This window comes from Drosophila tropicalis, unplaced genomic scaffold (assembly GCF_018151085.1).
Source record: "Drosophila tropicalis isolate 14030-0801.00 unplaced genomic scaffold, ASM1815108v1 contig_158, whole genome shotgun sequence".
NCBI classification, from domain to species: Eukaryota; Metazoa; Arthropoda; class Insecta; order Diptera; family Drosophilidae; genus Drosophila; species Drosophila tropicalis.
Window position 1 is genome coordinate 1278074 of NW_027172602.1, and position 16043 is coordinate 1294116.

Below are 16043 nucleotides of genomic sequence, written 5' to 3' on the forward strand. Positions count from 1 at the left end.
TTACAACACTCGTTCATGAAATTTAACCCATACTTTTTAGTTGGCTTGTCCGTTTTCAGTGGCGCCCTCTAATTCATGGCAACATGTTGGACATAATGACAACCCTGTTGCCTGGCCGCCAAGGAAGCAATAATTTTCGAAATTAGCAATTTGTTTTTTTTTTCGATAAAGGGAGAGAGAAATTAAATACTGTCAATAATTATAAGAATTCAAGTGAAATTCAATTGTAATGGATTCCGTACGAAATCATACAATGGGCAGCAGCAATAATAATAATCTTGAGTCGCCGCAACAACAGCAGCCAGATCCAGGACTTGTTCAAGCCATGGGTTATGTGCGGGAATTTAAAAGTCAAGCGGCAGCTTTTCAACTATTGAAATCGGAAGAATCTCTAGTGCTTTTACAACGCAGCATTGCTTTGCTGGGAACCACGGTGCAACCGCACTATTATGCCCCCGGGTCGGACAATGTGGAGTTGGCGAAATTTTTTGTGGATTTGCATGCCCTAATGGCCGCTTTGGATGGTGATGGAGACAACGATACTCTGTGGGCATGCGTGGCTCTGGTGCAACATTGCAGCCGAAATTTGGAAGCTCGTTTGGCAATAGTGGAGAAGTATTGTTTTGTGCCGCTTCTTAGCCTCTTGCTGAAGCGCACAAAACGTTCTGAACGAGTGCATCGCCTGTTAGTCTTATTGCAGGATCTCACTTATGGCATACGGATTGACTGGGAGGAGCCATATTTGGTACAGCTGCTTGAGCATTTGGTCGATATTATACACAATGTAGATGGCGATGAGGGTAATGCGACTTCCATTGCCTCCGATGCTGGAGAGGTTGATGCCCAGGCTCTGCTGGCTGTATCCATATTGGTGAATTTGTGCTATAAAAATTTTGTGGTTCTTTTCCTTTTCCTACGTACGGTGAATGTCTCTAGCTTTTGTAAGCGCATTCAGAATTTCGGATTGCTGGCTTACAAGATGCTCATTATTCTGTCGGAGGATGTGCGACCTTTTGAAGAGCGCGAGCTGCACACATTTCTATTAATGGCATTTGCCGGCATCGAAGACTGTCTCCGGCAATGGAATGTGGCCCAATTGAGGCATATTGTGGACTTCCTTTTGGACTCTCGAAGTCACGCGGGTTTGCATAGGGCAATGCTTCGCCATACGCACTACTGTACCAATGTGGAAAAGCTGCTAGAAGTGAGTAAGTTACAGATTGATCCATATCCCTTTTCCTAATATATTTTTCCATCCTCATTTCGGTTCATAGGCCATCGACTCACCTCGCTCAATGAACGATTCCCAAGACGAGCTACGCAAACACCAACAAATCTGTTTAGATCTCACATTTCAGCTCATACGCTATATTCTCGAGCTATCCAATGAGCCTGGTAATGATGTAATCAGTCTGGATGCAATTACCAAGCGCCTCTATGAGGTTCTTAGCAACTGGCTAGAGTTCGATCTGTGTAGCGTAGCGGCCTTAGAGCTGCTAACCACAATGTTGCGCAGCAGCAAACGGACTTCTGTGGCTCGGCTCATAGCTAATAATCCGGCTAGTGTGGTCAATATGGTGGCAAAAGCAGAACGGCCAGAAACAAAACCCGCTCAGGTGACTGCAATTCTGCAATTGCTTCTGGTTCTTCTCGGGGTTTCAGAGACAGAAAAATTGGTTCTCTCTAAGATTTCCGAATCGTATTTCGATAAAATTCTTGCCGGTCCGCTGGCACTATTGCCCCAACAATTAAACAGCCAATCTCTGAGCCAATCAGAAGTCGAAAAGTCCATATTTTGCCTGCTGCTGCTCATTAACTTTGCAAGCATTGCCAAAAAGGCATATTTCGAAAAATGCAGCTCCCTACTCGAGATGCCACAGATGCAATATGTTTTGGCAAGAGCCATGGACAGCGGCAATGAGCATTTGGTTGCTGCTTTCTTGCAAATTGCACAATTCCAACTTTTCCCGAGGACAGCCGTAGCCAAGGTGAGTTTTTTCTCATACAAATCCCATAATAGTAATGATTTACTTTATTCTTATTGCCAGCATGTGGCTACTATTAGTAGTGACCATAAAAGAATGAATGCTTCAAACTGTAACGATAAAGCTGAGCAGTGGCGCAATCTAAGTTCCATACTTAAGGGTCATCGCTCTTTAATTGACAAAGAGTTGACGGAACGTGTGAATGCATTGATTGGTAGTATCGACAGTTCATTAAAGTATAACAAGCTACAATCGGCCCCCGTTTCTCAAGTCATTGAGTTATATAATCATCGCATCAATAGCCTTCACACAGGGATGCTAGGCCTACAGCAGCGTCTGGATCAAGCCAGTTCGCAGTTAAATGGTAGCATACAATTGGTTAATGTACAAAATGCGGAACTAAAACAATTTCAGACTAAGAATTTTGAATTGATTGTTAGCCAAGAAAGGTGAGTGGGAAAGAGAGAGACTGTGTATAATGCTTTTAACCGATTCACCACTTTGTGCAGATTGCAGTCACAGTGCAAGGATCTGCAACAGCAGTCAATCAAATTAAAAAGTAATTTAAAAAACGCTCTTAAGCAAATATCCGAAAATGGTGGGCAATTGAAAACTGGCGAACAATTGTTGGCTGCTGAAAAATCCAAAGTAACCATTTTGCAAAAAGAGTGTAGTGAGATGAAAGGAAACTTAAATGCCAAGACGGAGGAATTAACCAAACTGGAAACGTTGAGCAAAGACAATGTAAGTTTTATTTATTATTGCATGTGCTAATCTCCTTCATATTATTGGGATTTGTTTCTTTCAAAGTTTTCACGCATAGATAAGCTTAAAAAATCGGTAGTTGCCTATGAGCAGGATATTAAGGAAAAGCTGAAAACTATTGAAGAACGTGAACGAGAATTGACCAAAACGCAAAAGATACTTGAAGAACAACGAGACTCACGTAAAAAGTCAGAAGATCTGGTTTGTGTCCTCGAGACACAATTGCAGGATAAAAAGCAACAAATCGAACAACTTGAGAACGAACTAAAAGAAACGGAAGATATGCGTAAGACCATCATGAGTCTGATGGAGAGCAAAAGGCCCAAACGCAAGGCTTAATTCTTATTTGTAATACTTTATACTATATATACTACAAATGTTGTCGGTCAATTTATTCAAGCATTTATAATTTATAAATAAAAAATTAATAATTTGAAATATTAAGGTATTGCTACATATGTATGTATTTTACCCTTTTTTAAACAAGAGATAAATGCCATTTCACTGTTTGTTTTATATACATATATATTTTATTGCATATTGCACTAACAATAATTATTAATTATTGTAATAAATGGTTTATGTGCGCACATACAAAAAATGCCATTACAAAAATCTCCAATATAACCGACAATAAAAAAAAAGAAATTAAATATAATTTATAATTAATCGCGTGTGTGTGGCGTCGTGGTGTGTATGGGGTATATATGTATATGTATCTATAAATATAAAGTATGTTTTGTATATTTTCATAAAATTTACTAAAAAAAATGAATGTTTGCTATGTAATTGATTATCCATCATTTATCATTATCTTTCATCGTTCACTTTATGCTTAAAGATATCTTCCAAATTGATCGCAATGTTGCCTAACAGTGTTTTAATAGCGCATTAAAAAGGTATATCTTAAGGAAAACGAATCACAAATATGTTTCGAATAGACAGAATTGAAAAAAAAAACTAAAGGGGGAAAGGTCCATTCAAAATGATGTATCTGTATGTACAATGCACCTGCTAAATAATTGAAAAAAAAAAAACGAGAAGACAACAAAAAAGAAACTAAAAGGTGACAGGAAAGATAGTCGGAGCATAAGGAACCATCATCATAGTCAAAGAGTTGCCAGCACCAAAATTTACTATTAGTTTCCTTAAAGAATGTTTGCGTTGTAATTTCTCTCTCTATCGCGCTCTGATGATTACGAGCCAAAGTGCTCCTTCTCCTGATCAATAGCGGCAAACTCGTAGCTACCAAGGCCATCGAATTGCAAATAGTAATCGTGATGTACCCAAAGGGACTTACGATGGGAGACAGTGAACAGCGTGATGCCCACTTCGCGGCAATAGCTATACATTTTGCCTTCTACATCGACGGAGACAGCACTAGTGCACTCATCCAGAATGGCAAATTGTGGCCGATGGTAGAAGAGACGTGCCATGGCAATGCGTTGCTTTTCACCTCCTGACAGTATATCAATCCAGTCCTCTATCGCATCCAGACCATTCTCCCGATGCTCCAGATACGTAAGTTGTACAATTTCCAAATAGTGAATGAGATCGTCATCAGATTTACCCAAACGACGCATATCCTCTCGCGTGTGAGGATAGATTATCTGGCGAAAGAATAAATAAATCAAATAGCGTGTATTTTAATATTCTCAATGTAAGTTTCTGACTGCTTACCTGATCGCGCAAAGTGCCCAATGTCATGTAAGGCCTTTGAGGTATATAGAAGAGTTTGCCTCTGGATGGCTTTGTCACTTTGCCACCCCAGGTGGGCCAAAGTTCACCAAGAATGCGGAATAGCGAAGATTTGCCACAACCATTTGGTCCACAAACTAGTACATTCGTTCCGGATCTATGCCAGAGAAGATGATGGTGTAAAGTGACGAAAGTGGCGAATGTATGTAAACTTATAATCCAACTTACTTTACTTCAAAGGTTAGCTCCTGGAGCAGTACATCGCCATTGGGCGTTACAAGAGGCACCTTCTCGAAACGTATGATGTTGTCCTCAAAGCACATGACACCCTTGTTGGGTCCAAAACTATTGGCATTACCACCAGCATTGTTTTGGGCGATGCTATTGCCATTGACCATGGTTCGTTCGTATGTGCCCTTATTGAGATCGCCAAGAACTTTAATAAGCTCCGTCATACGTGCAGTGAAGCCAGCTAATCTAGACATTTCCCTTCCGGCCAATACCAGACGACCAATGGCTTCTGCCAATTTTACCAGCATACGGCCATACGTGTAATAAGCCTGTAGACGTTGTCCACTCTGTTCACCAGATAGCAACGGATGATTTTCTGTGAAGAATGGTATGGACACTGCATAGAAACCCACAATCGAAGCGAAATCTAAAGGACAAACAAATTTTAATGTCATATGCATGTGTTTATGTATATTAAGACATTTATTTTCTTACATTTGCCAATAATGTTGTCAATGATGCCCATGCTAACTCGAAATTCGAGAAATTTACGCAAATGCGAACGCAACTTGGAGTAGCTGGCTAGCAAGGTAAGCTTTTCCCGAACATTGCCTTGATAAAAGGCCACCTCCTCCGAATTAGTTATCAATCTGCTATTCACATAGCGGAATTCACCCTCTAACTTCTGCTCTTCGACAGTCAATCGTCCTGTTGGTCGTCGCAGGCGTGTTAAGAAGACACCAGCGAATAACAGATATAGCATTAGGATCGAGGGCGTTTTACCGCCCAGATTAACAGTCAATCGATAGACATATATAAATATATCCAGCACCGGTTTGCTAATATTTGAATATAAATCTGTAGCACTCTCACAGAACTTGTCAATATCTGTGGTTAGCAACTGATCGGCATTGGCTATTCTATTATCCAAATTGGACATTTTGTAATAGGTATAGCCACTGAAAATAACACACAGAGTCAAAAAGAAGAGAGAGAGAAAGAAAGTAGTAGATAGTGAACATATAGCTTAAATAATTATACTCACTTGAGGTACTGACTGTATAGATGATGAGTTAGATTCGTACGAAAACGTAGCTTCAGCTCACCAAGACTCCATTTAAGAACATTCGTAACCACGGATATCTGGAGCAGACAATAAATTTGATATTAATTGAATTAACATTTTGGAGATGTAACACCTACCGCTGGCAAGGCAGTTAGATATTTGAGTAATGCCGTCTTAAATTTCGTTCGATTCATGTGAATAATAGTACTTTCGACCACAGTTGCATTCTGTATCATCCAAATATCGCTAACCGATCGTCCAATGAGGGCGGCGGCCACCAAGAATAGCAGACCCGTTTCAACGCTCCAAAACCCAGGTATAAGTATTGCTAAAATGTTAAAGAAATTTGTGAAAGATTCAGAACAAAATAAATGTTACAAAAACACTTACGTAACAATTTTCGCAATTGTTTAAAGAATACTGCATTGACATGCGCTTTACTTGCTTTCTTCTCCTTCTTTTCGGCAATTGTATATTGGATTTTTTCATCGATGCTAGAGTTCCTAAGCGGGGTGAAAAATTGGCAATAGGATGGGTTTAGTTAAAAGTTCGTTAAAGCATTCTAAAATCTCTAAGACAACCGATTTGAAATGTTTGTGAGTTGAGTCAGTCAATGTCAAGGTATCATCATCCAACAGAAATCCAAATTAAGAACCACGACATGGCGTTCAAAGTACAAAAATTCAAATCAAAAGACCGCCAACCATGTCGTCTAGTCGCGCATCTAAATCGATTAGATTTGGCCCCCACCCACCTAATAGGGACTATAGAGACAGAGAGAGAGAAAGAGACGAAGGCAAAGTACAAAGATCAAAACTTTCTGCGCTAATCTGTAGGTGTCGCGTGGTATTATTTTTGTTGCTGTTTTTATTAAAGATGATGACTAGTAATGACTTGCAAATTTGTCAAATTTCATTTATTGTTTAAAATTCTTAGACCATTCTTGAGATTTACTTATGGACCTTTAGTAAAGAGCAACACACATAGCGTGTTTGGGTCCATAGGTCGCAGAAACTATATATTGATCATTTCGTTTGATCGCCAACTGTCTCCAACAGGGGGCTAATCTAAAAATCGATTAGGCCAAAATAACACAAGATGTTTTCTAGAAGCCTGATTAACAAAACTTTCTCTCTTTCTGACTAAATGAGTTGTTTGCTTAGTGATAATATTCGCAAGGTAAAGTACGCGAAACTCTTTTTTTCTGATTGTCCAATTATAGATACATATATACTGTGTGTGCTGTGTATACAGACTGATAAAAAGCCTATTTGATAATGAAAACATGTGTTATCTGGATAAGAGGCGAAGGCACACGTGGCAACTAGTTAGAGTTATTAACAATTGTCTAATGTAAAACAAATATTTCTCATACTTCTCAGTATCAGTTAAATTTGTAGCTATACTTTGGCGTTTCCAGAATCAGATCGCCAAAAAAGCATTTGTCAGAGAAAGAAACCAGTTAAATTATGCAGTGCTGACATAGATAAAACTTAGGGGTCAGGATAGATTTGTTGCTACAGGACAGATTTTGTCAAGTGCTGCCACCCTCAACAGACTTTACTATGTTAACCACCTGTTGGTACCTAACTGCATATTTACATTTGTTATATTTGGAAGTAACTTTTACATATATCAAACTTAAAGTGTCCTAATTTGAATGTGAATTTTTAATTAGTTTAACATTTTAATTGCAATTAAGAATTTGCAATTTGGTCTACGGGTCGTTGTGCTGAGCTTAGACCTAAATTGCGTAACAGTTGAGCCAAATAAAAAGAAACAAAAAAAGAAGAAAAAAAAAATACGGCGGAGAGAGCAAAAGTCTCCAAGGTATACAACAACTGACTACAGGTAAAAATTTTGATGGCAAAGTAAACAAAATTAACATTTATTCTGACCGGTGTGTGAAACGAGCAATTCAAGTCGGTTGTTTGGCAGCGGCTGTCGCCGATTCGATACACGCTTACATACAGACACAAAGCCATACATATATACATGTTTATATACATATATGTATGTACATGCATGTATGTATATTTGGCGTATACACACCTGTATAGAAAGGCTACCGATTAGACGAAGAAAATAAAACAAAACAAAGGCCCATTGACACATGTGTGTGTAAATAGAGAAGTATCTTTCCATTTTGAAGATGTTATGGCTGTAATGCGAGGGTAACTTTAACAATTTTTACAATCAAAAATGATTAATTTGTCCCCCCCCCCACAAATGAACTGTACTTTTGGAATAGGCCTCGCTCTATTCATTTGGCATACACAATTTCAGCTATTCATAGATGTCATCAAATTATGACATCCGCTAAATGCACTCAAACTGCTGAGCGTCTTCCTTCAGCCTCCTCCCTCTCTTCCTATCGTGAGTGGCTTTGAGTTGTTAATGAATGCAATTTCTAAGGTAAATATCTACCAACTATAGATTTCCAAATCGACAACTCCGCCCACAGGGTTTCGAGGGGTTTTTTGTTAAATTCCGCATTTCATTTCCCCCATCAAGGGGCCGCTGGACTTTTGAACGCGCAGATTTGCATTAACGATGACAACGGCCGATGTCGATATTTCCACCTTCATGCACCTCACCGTCTCCGACTACTGCCCCTCCCCTCTCGTCATCCAGCGGTAGTATTGAGCCACAATGACTAGACAAATAACCAATGAATAAAATAACTAACGAGTCAAAGTTACCCTGTATTCACTTTTATATTTCCTTGATGAATTGATTTCGACTTAATGTTCTTTGAGAGAGTAATTTGACCAAGATATGGATTTGAATTTCAAAACAAATATCTCTTTACTTAAAAACTGTTGGTTAAAAAATTAAAGGTCAACCGAAAGTTATATCTATTTTTAGCAATATCTCATTGCCAAGGCGACAAGTTTAAGTACAAAAATAAGTGATTGGAATGTAAAGTCCGTCACGATAGATTCGTCCATATAGTACTAGATAAAAAGCAATAGTAGTAAAAGTAGTAGAACTGTCACTCAGTAATATAAAGTGCAAATATTAGCATTCTATATATGTATGTATGTAGGTAGAGTATATGGGTACTAAGTAAACTGCAAGTAGTACTAGAAGAAGTTAAGCAACAGTATTTAAATACTGACAAAATAGACAATCATTTAAATAAAAGTTGTAGAAAACTCAAGTATGATAAAGTATTATTAAATACATTAAGACTAACAATGTTATAACAAATCAGTTATAGCCAAACCACTAGCCATTTCGATTTTCGAAATTTTAAGAATTATTAGTAGATATATTGGTGGAAGTATTAACAAAAATAAGAAAGAGCATATTAACATTAATGGTCATTCAAAAATAAACAGAATGGGGAATATTTATTTTAGTTATTTAGATAAAGTGTTCCATTGTATGTTGCCAATTCTTTATTTATGTAAGTTTAGGTACATTTGTACATACATATGTATATTGTCTTGCACTACAACCAATACGCCAAAAGACTTCACTAATTTCTAGGGGGAGTCTGTTACAATATGCAAACGCTGCAAATGTACATATGTTGCCGTTGCCGCCATCGTCGTCGTTGGCCAGGTAAAGCAGCAACAACAACAATTGTGTCCGTTGTGTATGTAAAGTCCATTTCAAAAATCTTAAAAGTTTATTGCTTTCCATACATTTCCAAAGTGCAACAGCAAAAAATAAACACAGGGGTATAAAAAATAAATGTTATCGAACCTCATCAAATTGGCGGAAAATGGACTACAAACAAATGGTATGCATGTATATTAGCATTTCAATGAAGTAATCTATCAAAATAAATTGCATTGAACATGCAAAAAAAAAAAAAAAAAAACCGAATAGATAAGAATTAACAATTTCTATTAATGAATATACCAAAGTATTAGTCCTCTCCCCACTCTCTTCCAGTGCTGGATTAAGCCAGCTGAAGCAATTCAAATACCTAAAGTAAAATCCAATTCCATATAAAAGTAAAAACATAAAACATCAATTTCTCATTACGTTGCCCTTTAATTTACAGTATATTTTTTTCAATTTCAATCGAATTAAAAACCTATATCTTAATTAAATTGGCATTTAGCACATTTTTTGATATTTGAAAAGTTTAGTTTTGACTCGACTTAAAAAAAGAAAATTGGCAAAAGAGATTCAAGATTTTAATGCAGATTGAAAAACGTTATTCTTACTTGAAAAAAATACATAAATTTTTTAAATACTTAAAAATTAAAAGAATTAAAGCTTCATTAAAATTTTTTTTTTTTTTTTTTTTTTTTTTTTTTTTAATATTTTGCTGTTTATTAGCATTATTTGTACCACTTAAAAAATAAATTACATACATTTCAATTGAAAATTGACTTTAAAACCATAAAAATGAGACATCTAATTCAAAAATCGGTTAAAATTTGGCTAAGCTATGTACTAAGATTCGATTAGGATATTTTTGAAATTTTCAGAATTTCTTAACATTAAGTCAACTTTTCAGTGATCAAAAGTGTTCTAATTGTAAGTGCTCTAATTGCATGGGCTCATAGCATTTGTTTATCCTGCTATATGGCTGATCCGGCACTGCTCTCTTTAACCATCGGCAAAAAGAAAAAAAACTCCACAATAAATATGCAAAAACAGCCACTGTCATCAGTATTCGTCTAACAATTAGATAAACAGACCTCTGGGTTGTTGCGATGTGGCCTCTACAAACTACTAAGTAATGGAACCTGATATCGTCTATGTTTTATTGATTTATATTTTTGTTACCCACCATAGATAAGTCTAACACTTATGAGAGTGACTGTATGTAATCAATTCAATAAACCAAATGGATTCGACCAAAGGGACGTCTCATTTAACTTGCCCTCCCCCCAACCACATTAATAAACATTTATGGCAATGGGCCCGTTGATAAACTAGAGTTAAAATGACTAACCCATCTTTTCGATAAGATTTGAACTCAAATTCGATTTTAATTTTCTTTTTGTTTTGTTGTTAGATGATATTTACCTTAATTTCTAATTGGGTTGAAAGTTCATATGGTGTGACAAAGGTGATTTTATATATAAAAAAATATATTAATATTAATAATTGACATTGGAAGTACAAACTTAACACATTAAATTGTAAAAATAATCGTTTCAACTTGTCACGAAATCAGACAAATTAACAATAAATTTAATAATGCGGGTTTAGGTTAGTAAAAAAATTTTTAATTGTTGAAAAATATGTACATATGTATGTATGTATGTATGTACTTTTACTATGTATATATGTATATATTTTTTTGGAATTAGATAAAGTTTGCTCATGGCAGACAAGTTTTCGATGTGAATCGTATGAAAGAATACGTTTTAATTCAATGAAGAAGCTGAAAGTCCCCCTGGACTAAAACTAGATGTGCTTCATTATAAAGAGCCGTGGCAAGATCAGTGTAGGAGACAGTACTATTTAAAGGTTAACTAATATAGCTCTTAAAATTCATAAAATTTCTATGCAAACGAAGGAAGGTGCATACGGTATAGAAATTCTTTGAATTTTCACACCCTTCTGCTACGGCCGTAGTGATTGTTATCAAAATATCAAGTGATTAAACACAATGTAGTCTTGTTTCTTTATCGCAAAACTATACATTTGAACATGAAAATAAAAAAAATGAAATATATAAATTTTCAAAGCAGTATCAAGGATTTTGGCTATATTGCTTCAAACTATAGTCTCCTGATTCTAAGCAAAATTTAATTCATAGGATTAGACTACAATTAAAAAGAAGTGTACATTTTTTTAATAATAATCGGACATCGGACATATACTTTAAATATGTATGGTTCAAAGTGCTTGCCTTTCGAATTTTATAGCGTTGTTGAGGAATTGACTGTTGCGGCTGCATGCAGAAATGTTGAAATGATTAAAGAGGGCAGAAGCCCATGTAGGAATACATATATTGATATTAAACCAGTTTTTTTTTTTTTTTTTTTTAACATCAAGACACAAGTTCCCACCAAACTGACCTAGTGCGGACATCATACGATTCCCGCATATGCACAAACACAGACTCAGACACACAAACACACACACACCTGCAATCCGAAACGGAATAAATCATACACAATGTCAGCCAATACATTGTCAGAGGGAGAGAGACATAGAGTAGGTGAGCAAGTCCAAGATCAAGACCTTACCCAATGTCTCCCCAGGTCTGGTATACTTTGAAGGACTTGGATCTTGGATACACTTACCTCTTTTTGCTTGACATCTTGCCGTAGGCAATTATCCAAAGGGCAGCAGTCATTCCAGCCACACCAACGATGGCGCTTTGATTGTTGGCCAATTTACTCAGAGCCGGAGCCATTTTCGGGTGATAGATAGAGGGGGGATCGGGATGTATGAAGGTTGGGAAGTAAATAAAAATCACCAGATACAATTTACGCTCACGTGGGCGTCACTATGTGTGTGTGTTTATGTGATAGAATAAATAATTTGTTTAACTTTGCGATACTAAATTCGTAATACAATATTCATTTATACATATACAAATATATATTACAACAACACAGGGTGCACACATACATATATACACTCGCCCTTAAACACTTGCACATACACACACACACATACACACTTGTAATTTGTAAACACACATTCACATATGCAGGCCAATTTTCGATTGAAAGTGTATTTAATAAAATTGTCCTTTAATTTATTTATTTATTTTTTTAGCCTGTCTCATTTTCACACGACTTCAACACGCACGGCGAAAATCAGCGGTTAAAATGAACACAAAATTTTTTTCTCGTTTTATGTTTGCCGCGACCCTAGGGATGGAGAAAATATCGATGTCTGGTAACACTATTATTGAGTAGCAGTGCTGCCAGAGTGCTGGAAAAATACCATATTTAGTATTTTTTGGTTTGCAAACTATTAGATTTTACCGCCATTTCCCAGCACAGCTTTTGCGTTGTAGAGCACTGCAGTTAACACTTTTCGAATTACCAATGGCAACCGAATCACAACAAATATTTAAATTTTAGTTAATATTATTATATTTTTGTTTTTATGTCTCCAATAAATTGTAGAAGCCAAAATTTCCCCAGTAATCATAGACAAAACACATAACAAATGGATAGCGCCAGGTGAAAAAGAAGGAAATGCTGATTACTTGAATGGATTTAACAATTACTTGGATTATTTTTTTAATGATATACATATACAAATTGAAATAGCCAAGCCATGGAGAAGCTGTTGGCAGCGACCATAGAACACGACCTAGAATTACCGACAGATGAGGGAACGTCAAGCACATCGATTGCAAACACTGCGATTTGTGCCCGCTCCAGTTTCAGTTCCTCCAGTACTCTGAATTTAAAATCTAGGTTCCACCTGGATGGTCAGCCCATATTAGCGCCATTGGTGAGTACAGAAAGAGAGAGAAATGGGTATGGCGTGTTATTCACTGAAGCATAACCGTTGTTGCCCCTCTGCCACTCCTATCTAGATGACGGCCACCAAAGTGAACGAAATGCAGATGGCCAGGCAAATGGCTATGCAAATAGAAGCCAGATTGACAGCAACTGCCGAAGCGGATGCTACGGACGACGACGGAGACAACAGCAGCATGAAGGGTCGTCGCAGTTTTCCCAAATTAGAGCAGACCAAGACCTACATTTATGACAGCACACAAAGACGTCCCCAGTCCTTGGCTATAAGGGGAGGTGGTAGCTCTAGCTTGCCTATTATCTGTGTGAATCCTCCAACACCTCTACAGCCTTACCAACATCAGGATGAGGAGGAGGTAAATCAACATCATCAGCAGATAGAGCAGTTCTCACAGGAAAATTTGTCATCACCCAAACACAAGGTGAACAAAATAACCAATCGCATCTTGCATTTCGAGCGAACTGGTTTGGGTAGGGCAGCTAAGGATCCCACTCTGCCAGCTACTGTGGTGTGGCAAGGACAGGATAAGCGCATCCTAAGATCTAGTACAAGTCCCTCATTGGCTATCGATCAATTGGATAAACAAGTGGATCAATTGGAAGTCAACCAATTGCAGCGCTCACGCTCATTTACCTTAGAGGAACCCTCACAAGTGCTGGTGGAGCATATGCAGCGACGTGCGGCGGCTACTGCTGCTACTGCATCTCAACCCCCGATTGCTAATTTTCAGCGCGATACCATTGAATCAAAGGCCAAAAAGGTTCAACGTTCCACACCTAGCCCCAATCGCAGTTCCTATCGACAGTTGGCAAATAGTTCGCCTTCATCTCGACAGCAACACCTGGAAGCTCTTTTGGAACAGGCGCTAAGCGAAGCTGGGGCCACTACGCATCAGCAATTAAATCAAGCCAAGCACAGAATGATAAACGATATCAAGTATGCTCATCGTGAACGATTTCAGAAATTGGTCCAATATCAGCATAAGGAGCAGCTACGCATGCAACAAGAGTTTGAGCGGCAGCAAAAGTTTCTCATCGATGAGATTTGTGCGGAGATAAATGTGTCGGCGTACGCCAAATCTCCGAAAAATATACAAGTCTCAGAGTACACCAGCACAGGTGACTTGAAGGGTAATCGATCCTCTGATGTCTCTGCCTCCTCTCATTCGCCAACAAATACGATCGCCCTCTCATCCGTACCCAAACCACTAAGTTTTGGGGAACTCGATGAGTTTCTCTCAATGGGAAGCACTTGTCGCCTACCTTCAGCCCAACCGCCATCATCAGCTCCGCCCAGCCAAATTCATTCGACACGTAAAAGTCTCTTCAACGTGAAACCGAATCAGAATTTGAATTATGATTCAGATCCTCAATCATTGCCTTTTGGTAGTTCTTCAAGTACGCCCAGATCATTGCCATTGCGTAATAGTAGCATAAGTAACAGTAATCGTAGACCATTATCGGGTCCAGGACAAAATCGTACACAATCACCAATGCGACGTGTGACAAAAAAACCCATAGTTCGAGGAGAGTCGACTGTTCGAACAACCAAAGTATCGCCAACAAATACAGCTGCCAGTCGAAAAACTTCTTCTCCAGTTCGCCGTCCCCCACAGCAGCAGCATCCACAAAGATCTGTGTCCAAACCACGCAAAGTTGCTTCACCCAATCGTACGACAGTAAGTATTCTATTCCCAATTAAAGAGATATGTGGAGCATGTACCCAAAAACCTATTTATCCAATGTTCATTTGAACTTTTGTATATGTATATTTTTGGGTAAAATGTAGCCATCAAACATATACATATCTCTCAATTCATTTCTGTAATATCTCATCCACTTTCTCTCCTTTTCTGCCTACAAGCAGCGATTTGCGGGAAAAAAACATTAACAACGAATCAAACTTAAATCAAGTGCCTTAAAAGCGATTTCAGGAACAATCAAACCAAAAAAAAAAAAGTCATTATTTATAAAGATGAAGAATCTAAATCAAACTAACCGAAGCCTTTGGCCATGCTCTAGTGTTCTCCTCATTTATCACTTTTTCCTTCTCTTTCCTTGTCTGTGTATATATCATGAATTTAAACATTTGCTAAACCATTTGTGATAGCAGGAAGTTAATGATATGGAAAAGCATTTGGCCGCTTGTCGCATCACAGCTGCTGTTAAAGGCTACCTAGTGCGGCGCCTCTTTCGCACTGAGCAAGTGCAGCGTGTTGTCCAGACCATTAGAGACACCTTGATATTTGTACTCAATCTTCATTTGGAGACATACGGCAGTAGTTTGGAGCAAGAGGCCCCAGCTAATATACGATTAAAAGCCCGTTTGCTACAACAGGTAAAAATAGTAAATTCTTAATGTTCAAATACATTTTCACTAACTTGTTTTGCAGCTCTGCTCGGCCAGTCGTACCTTGCATTTGATTTTTTTCCAGACGACTGTTAAAGAGAGAATGGAAATTATAGCCAGAGATCGGAAGCGTATTAAAACTAAACTAATGGCCATTCAATTTAAGCGTAGGCACTAAATGGATTGCGAGATTATTTGCTTAATCGAACTAGCAATCGTTCCTTTAAAGCGCCGAATGAATCCAGTTCAGGTCAATTCATTTCTTTGAAATGTTGGAAACAACAACAACAACTAACTATAGCATATGGCCAAATATGAAGCAATTCTAATTTGATGGACGCCCTTTTTCGGTTTCAATGACGTTCCATTTAATCTCCATTAATCTACATTCACCATCAATCGTTAACAATTTTAACAATCTGACAATGTTTTGGAGATTATCTCATTAACTATACTTGTTCAACGAATTTCTGCCTTAAGCAGGGATAAAAATAAACTCACTCAAATTTGGTACCTACTTAAATTTA

The 16043-nt window shown here is 37.7% G+C and overlaps 3 protein-coding genes across 9 annotated transcripts; 2 read left to right on the plus strand and 1 right to left on the minus strand.

Annotated features, from left to right (window-relative positions):
- Positions 1 to 78: 78 nt before the first annotated feature.
- On the plus strand, positions 79 to 3249 carry LOC137583981 (protein CIP2A). The gene is made up of 5 exons (XM_068299188.1): positions 79 to 1204; positions 1275 to 1988; positions 2049 to 2434; positions 2495 to 2729; positions 2796 to 3249. Exons 1-5 carry the CDS (start codon positions 230 to 232, stop codon positions 3087 to 3089), a joined length of 2604 nt encoding a protein of 867 aa, XP_068155289.1. The 5' UTR covers positions 79 to 229; the 3' UTR covers positions 3090 to 3249.
- An 8-nt stretch (positions 3250 to 3257) lies between these two features.
- Abcd3 (ATP binding cassette subfamily D member Pmp70) lies at positions 3258 to 12553 on the minus strand. Of its 4 annotated transcripts, none has more exons than XM_068299225.1 (9): positions 12372 to 12553; positions 11970 to 12175; positions 6136 to 6248; positions 5883 to 6073; positions 5725 to 5822; positions 5175 to 5638; positions 4677 to 5106; positions 4431 to 4605; positions 3258 to 4360 (listed from the first exon to the last, which is right to left on the minus strand). In XM_068299225.1, exons 2-9 carry the CDS (start codon positions 12080 to 12082, stop codon positions 3947 to 3949), a joined length of 1998 nt encoding a protein of 665 aa, XP_068155326.1. In that variant the 5' UTR covers positions 12083 to 12175; positions 12372 to 12553; the 3' UTR covers positions 3258 to 3946. The 4 variants fall into 4 exon arrangements, with proteins under 4 accessions (XP_068155326.1, XP_068155318.1, XP_068155310.1 ...); XM_068299217.1 differs by having other exon boundaries at positions 12353 to 12553; XM_068299209.1 differs by having other exon boundaries at positions 12301 to 12553.
- A 145-nt stretch (positions 12554 to 12698) lies between these two features.
- Cp110 (Centriolar coiled coil protein 110kDa) lies at positions 12699 to 16039 on the plus strand. Of its 4 annotated transcripts, none has more exons than XM_068303391.1 (5): positions 12699 to 12863; positions 12954 to 13140; positions 13226 to 14845; positions 15277 to 15504; positions 15560 to 16039. In XM_068303391.1, exons 1-5 carry the CDS (start codon positions 12850 to 12852, stop codon positions 15692 to 15694), a joined length of 2184 nt encoding a protein of 727 aa, XP_068159492.1. In that variant the 5' UTR covers positions 12699 to 12849; the 3' UTR covers positions 15695 to 16039. The 4 variants fall into 4 exon arrangements, with proteins under 4 accessions (XP_068159492.1, XP_068159493.1, XP_068159494.1 ...); XM_068303392.1 differs by having other exon boundaries at positions 15280 to 15504; XM_068303393.1 differs by lacking the exons at positions 15277 to 15504; positions 15560 to 16039 and adding an exon at positions 15031 to 15246.
- Positions 16040 to 16043: the final 4 nt, after the last annotated feature.

Excerpts from the sequence above, each read along its gene's own strand:
- LOC137583981 (XM_068299188.1), top strand. The coding sequence starts at position 230 with ATGGATTCCGTACGAAATCATACAATGGGCAGCAGCAATAATAATAAT. Across the intron at positions 1,205-1,274 it reads ATGTGGAAAAGCTGCTAGAA|GCCATCGACTCACCTCGCTC; the intron begins GTGAGTAAGTTA and ends TTCGGTTCATAG. Across the intron at positions 1,989-2,048 it reads CGAGGACAGCCGTAGCCAAG|CATGTGGCTACTATTAGTAG; the intron begins GTGAGTTTTTTC and ends TCTTATTGCCAG.
- Abcd3 (XM_068299225.1), bottom strand. The coding sequence starts at position 12,082 with ATGGCTCCGGCTCTGAGTAAATTGGCCAACAATCAAAGCGCCATCGTT. Across the intron at positions 6,249-11,969 it reads AAGATGTCAAGCAAAAAGAG|GAACTCTAGCATCGATGAAA; the intron begins GTAAGTGTATCC and ends CACCCCGCTTAG. Across the intron at positions 5,823-5,882 it reads ATCTAACTGCCTTGCCAGCG|ATATCCGTGGTTACGAATGT; the intron begins GTAGGTGTTACA and ends TGTCTGCTCCAG.
- Cp110 (XM_068303391.1), top strand. Across the intron at positions 13,141-13,225 it reads AGCCCATATTAGCGCCATTG|ATGACGGCCACCAAAGTGAA; the intron begins GTGAGTACAGAA and ends ACTCCTATCTAG. Across the intron at positions 15,505-15,559 it reads AAGCCCGTTTGCTACAACAG|CTCTGCTCGGCCAGTCGTAC; the intron begins GTAAAAATAGTA and ends CTTGTTTTGCAG.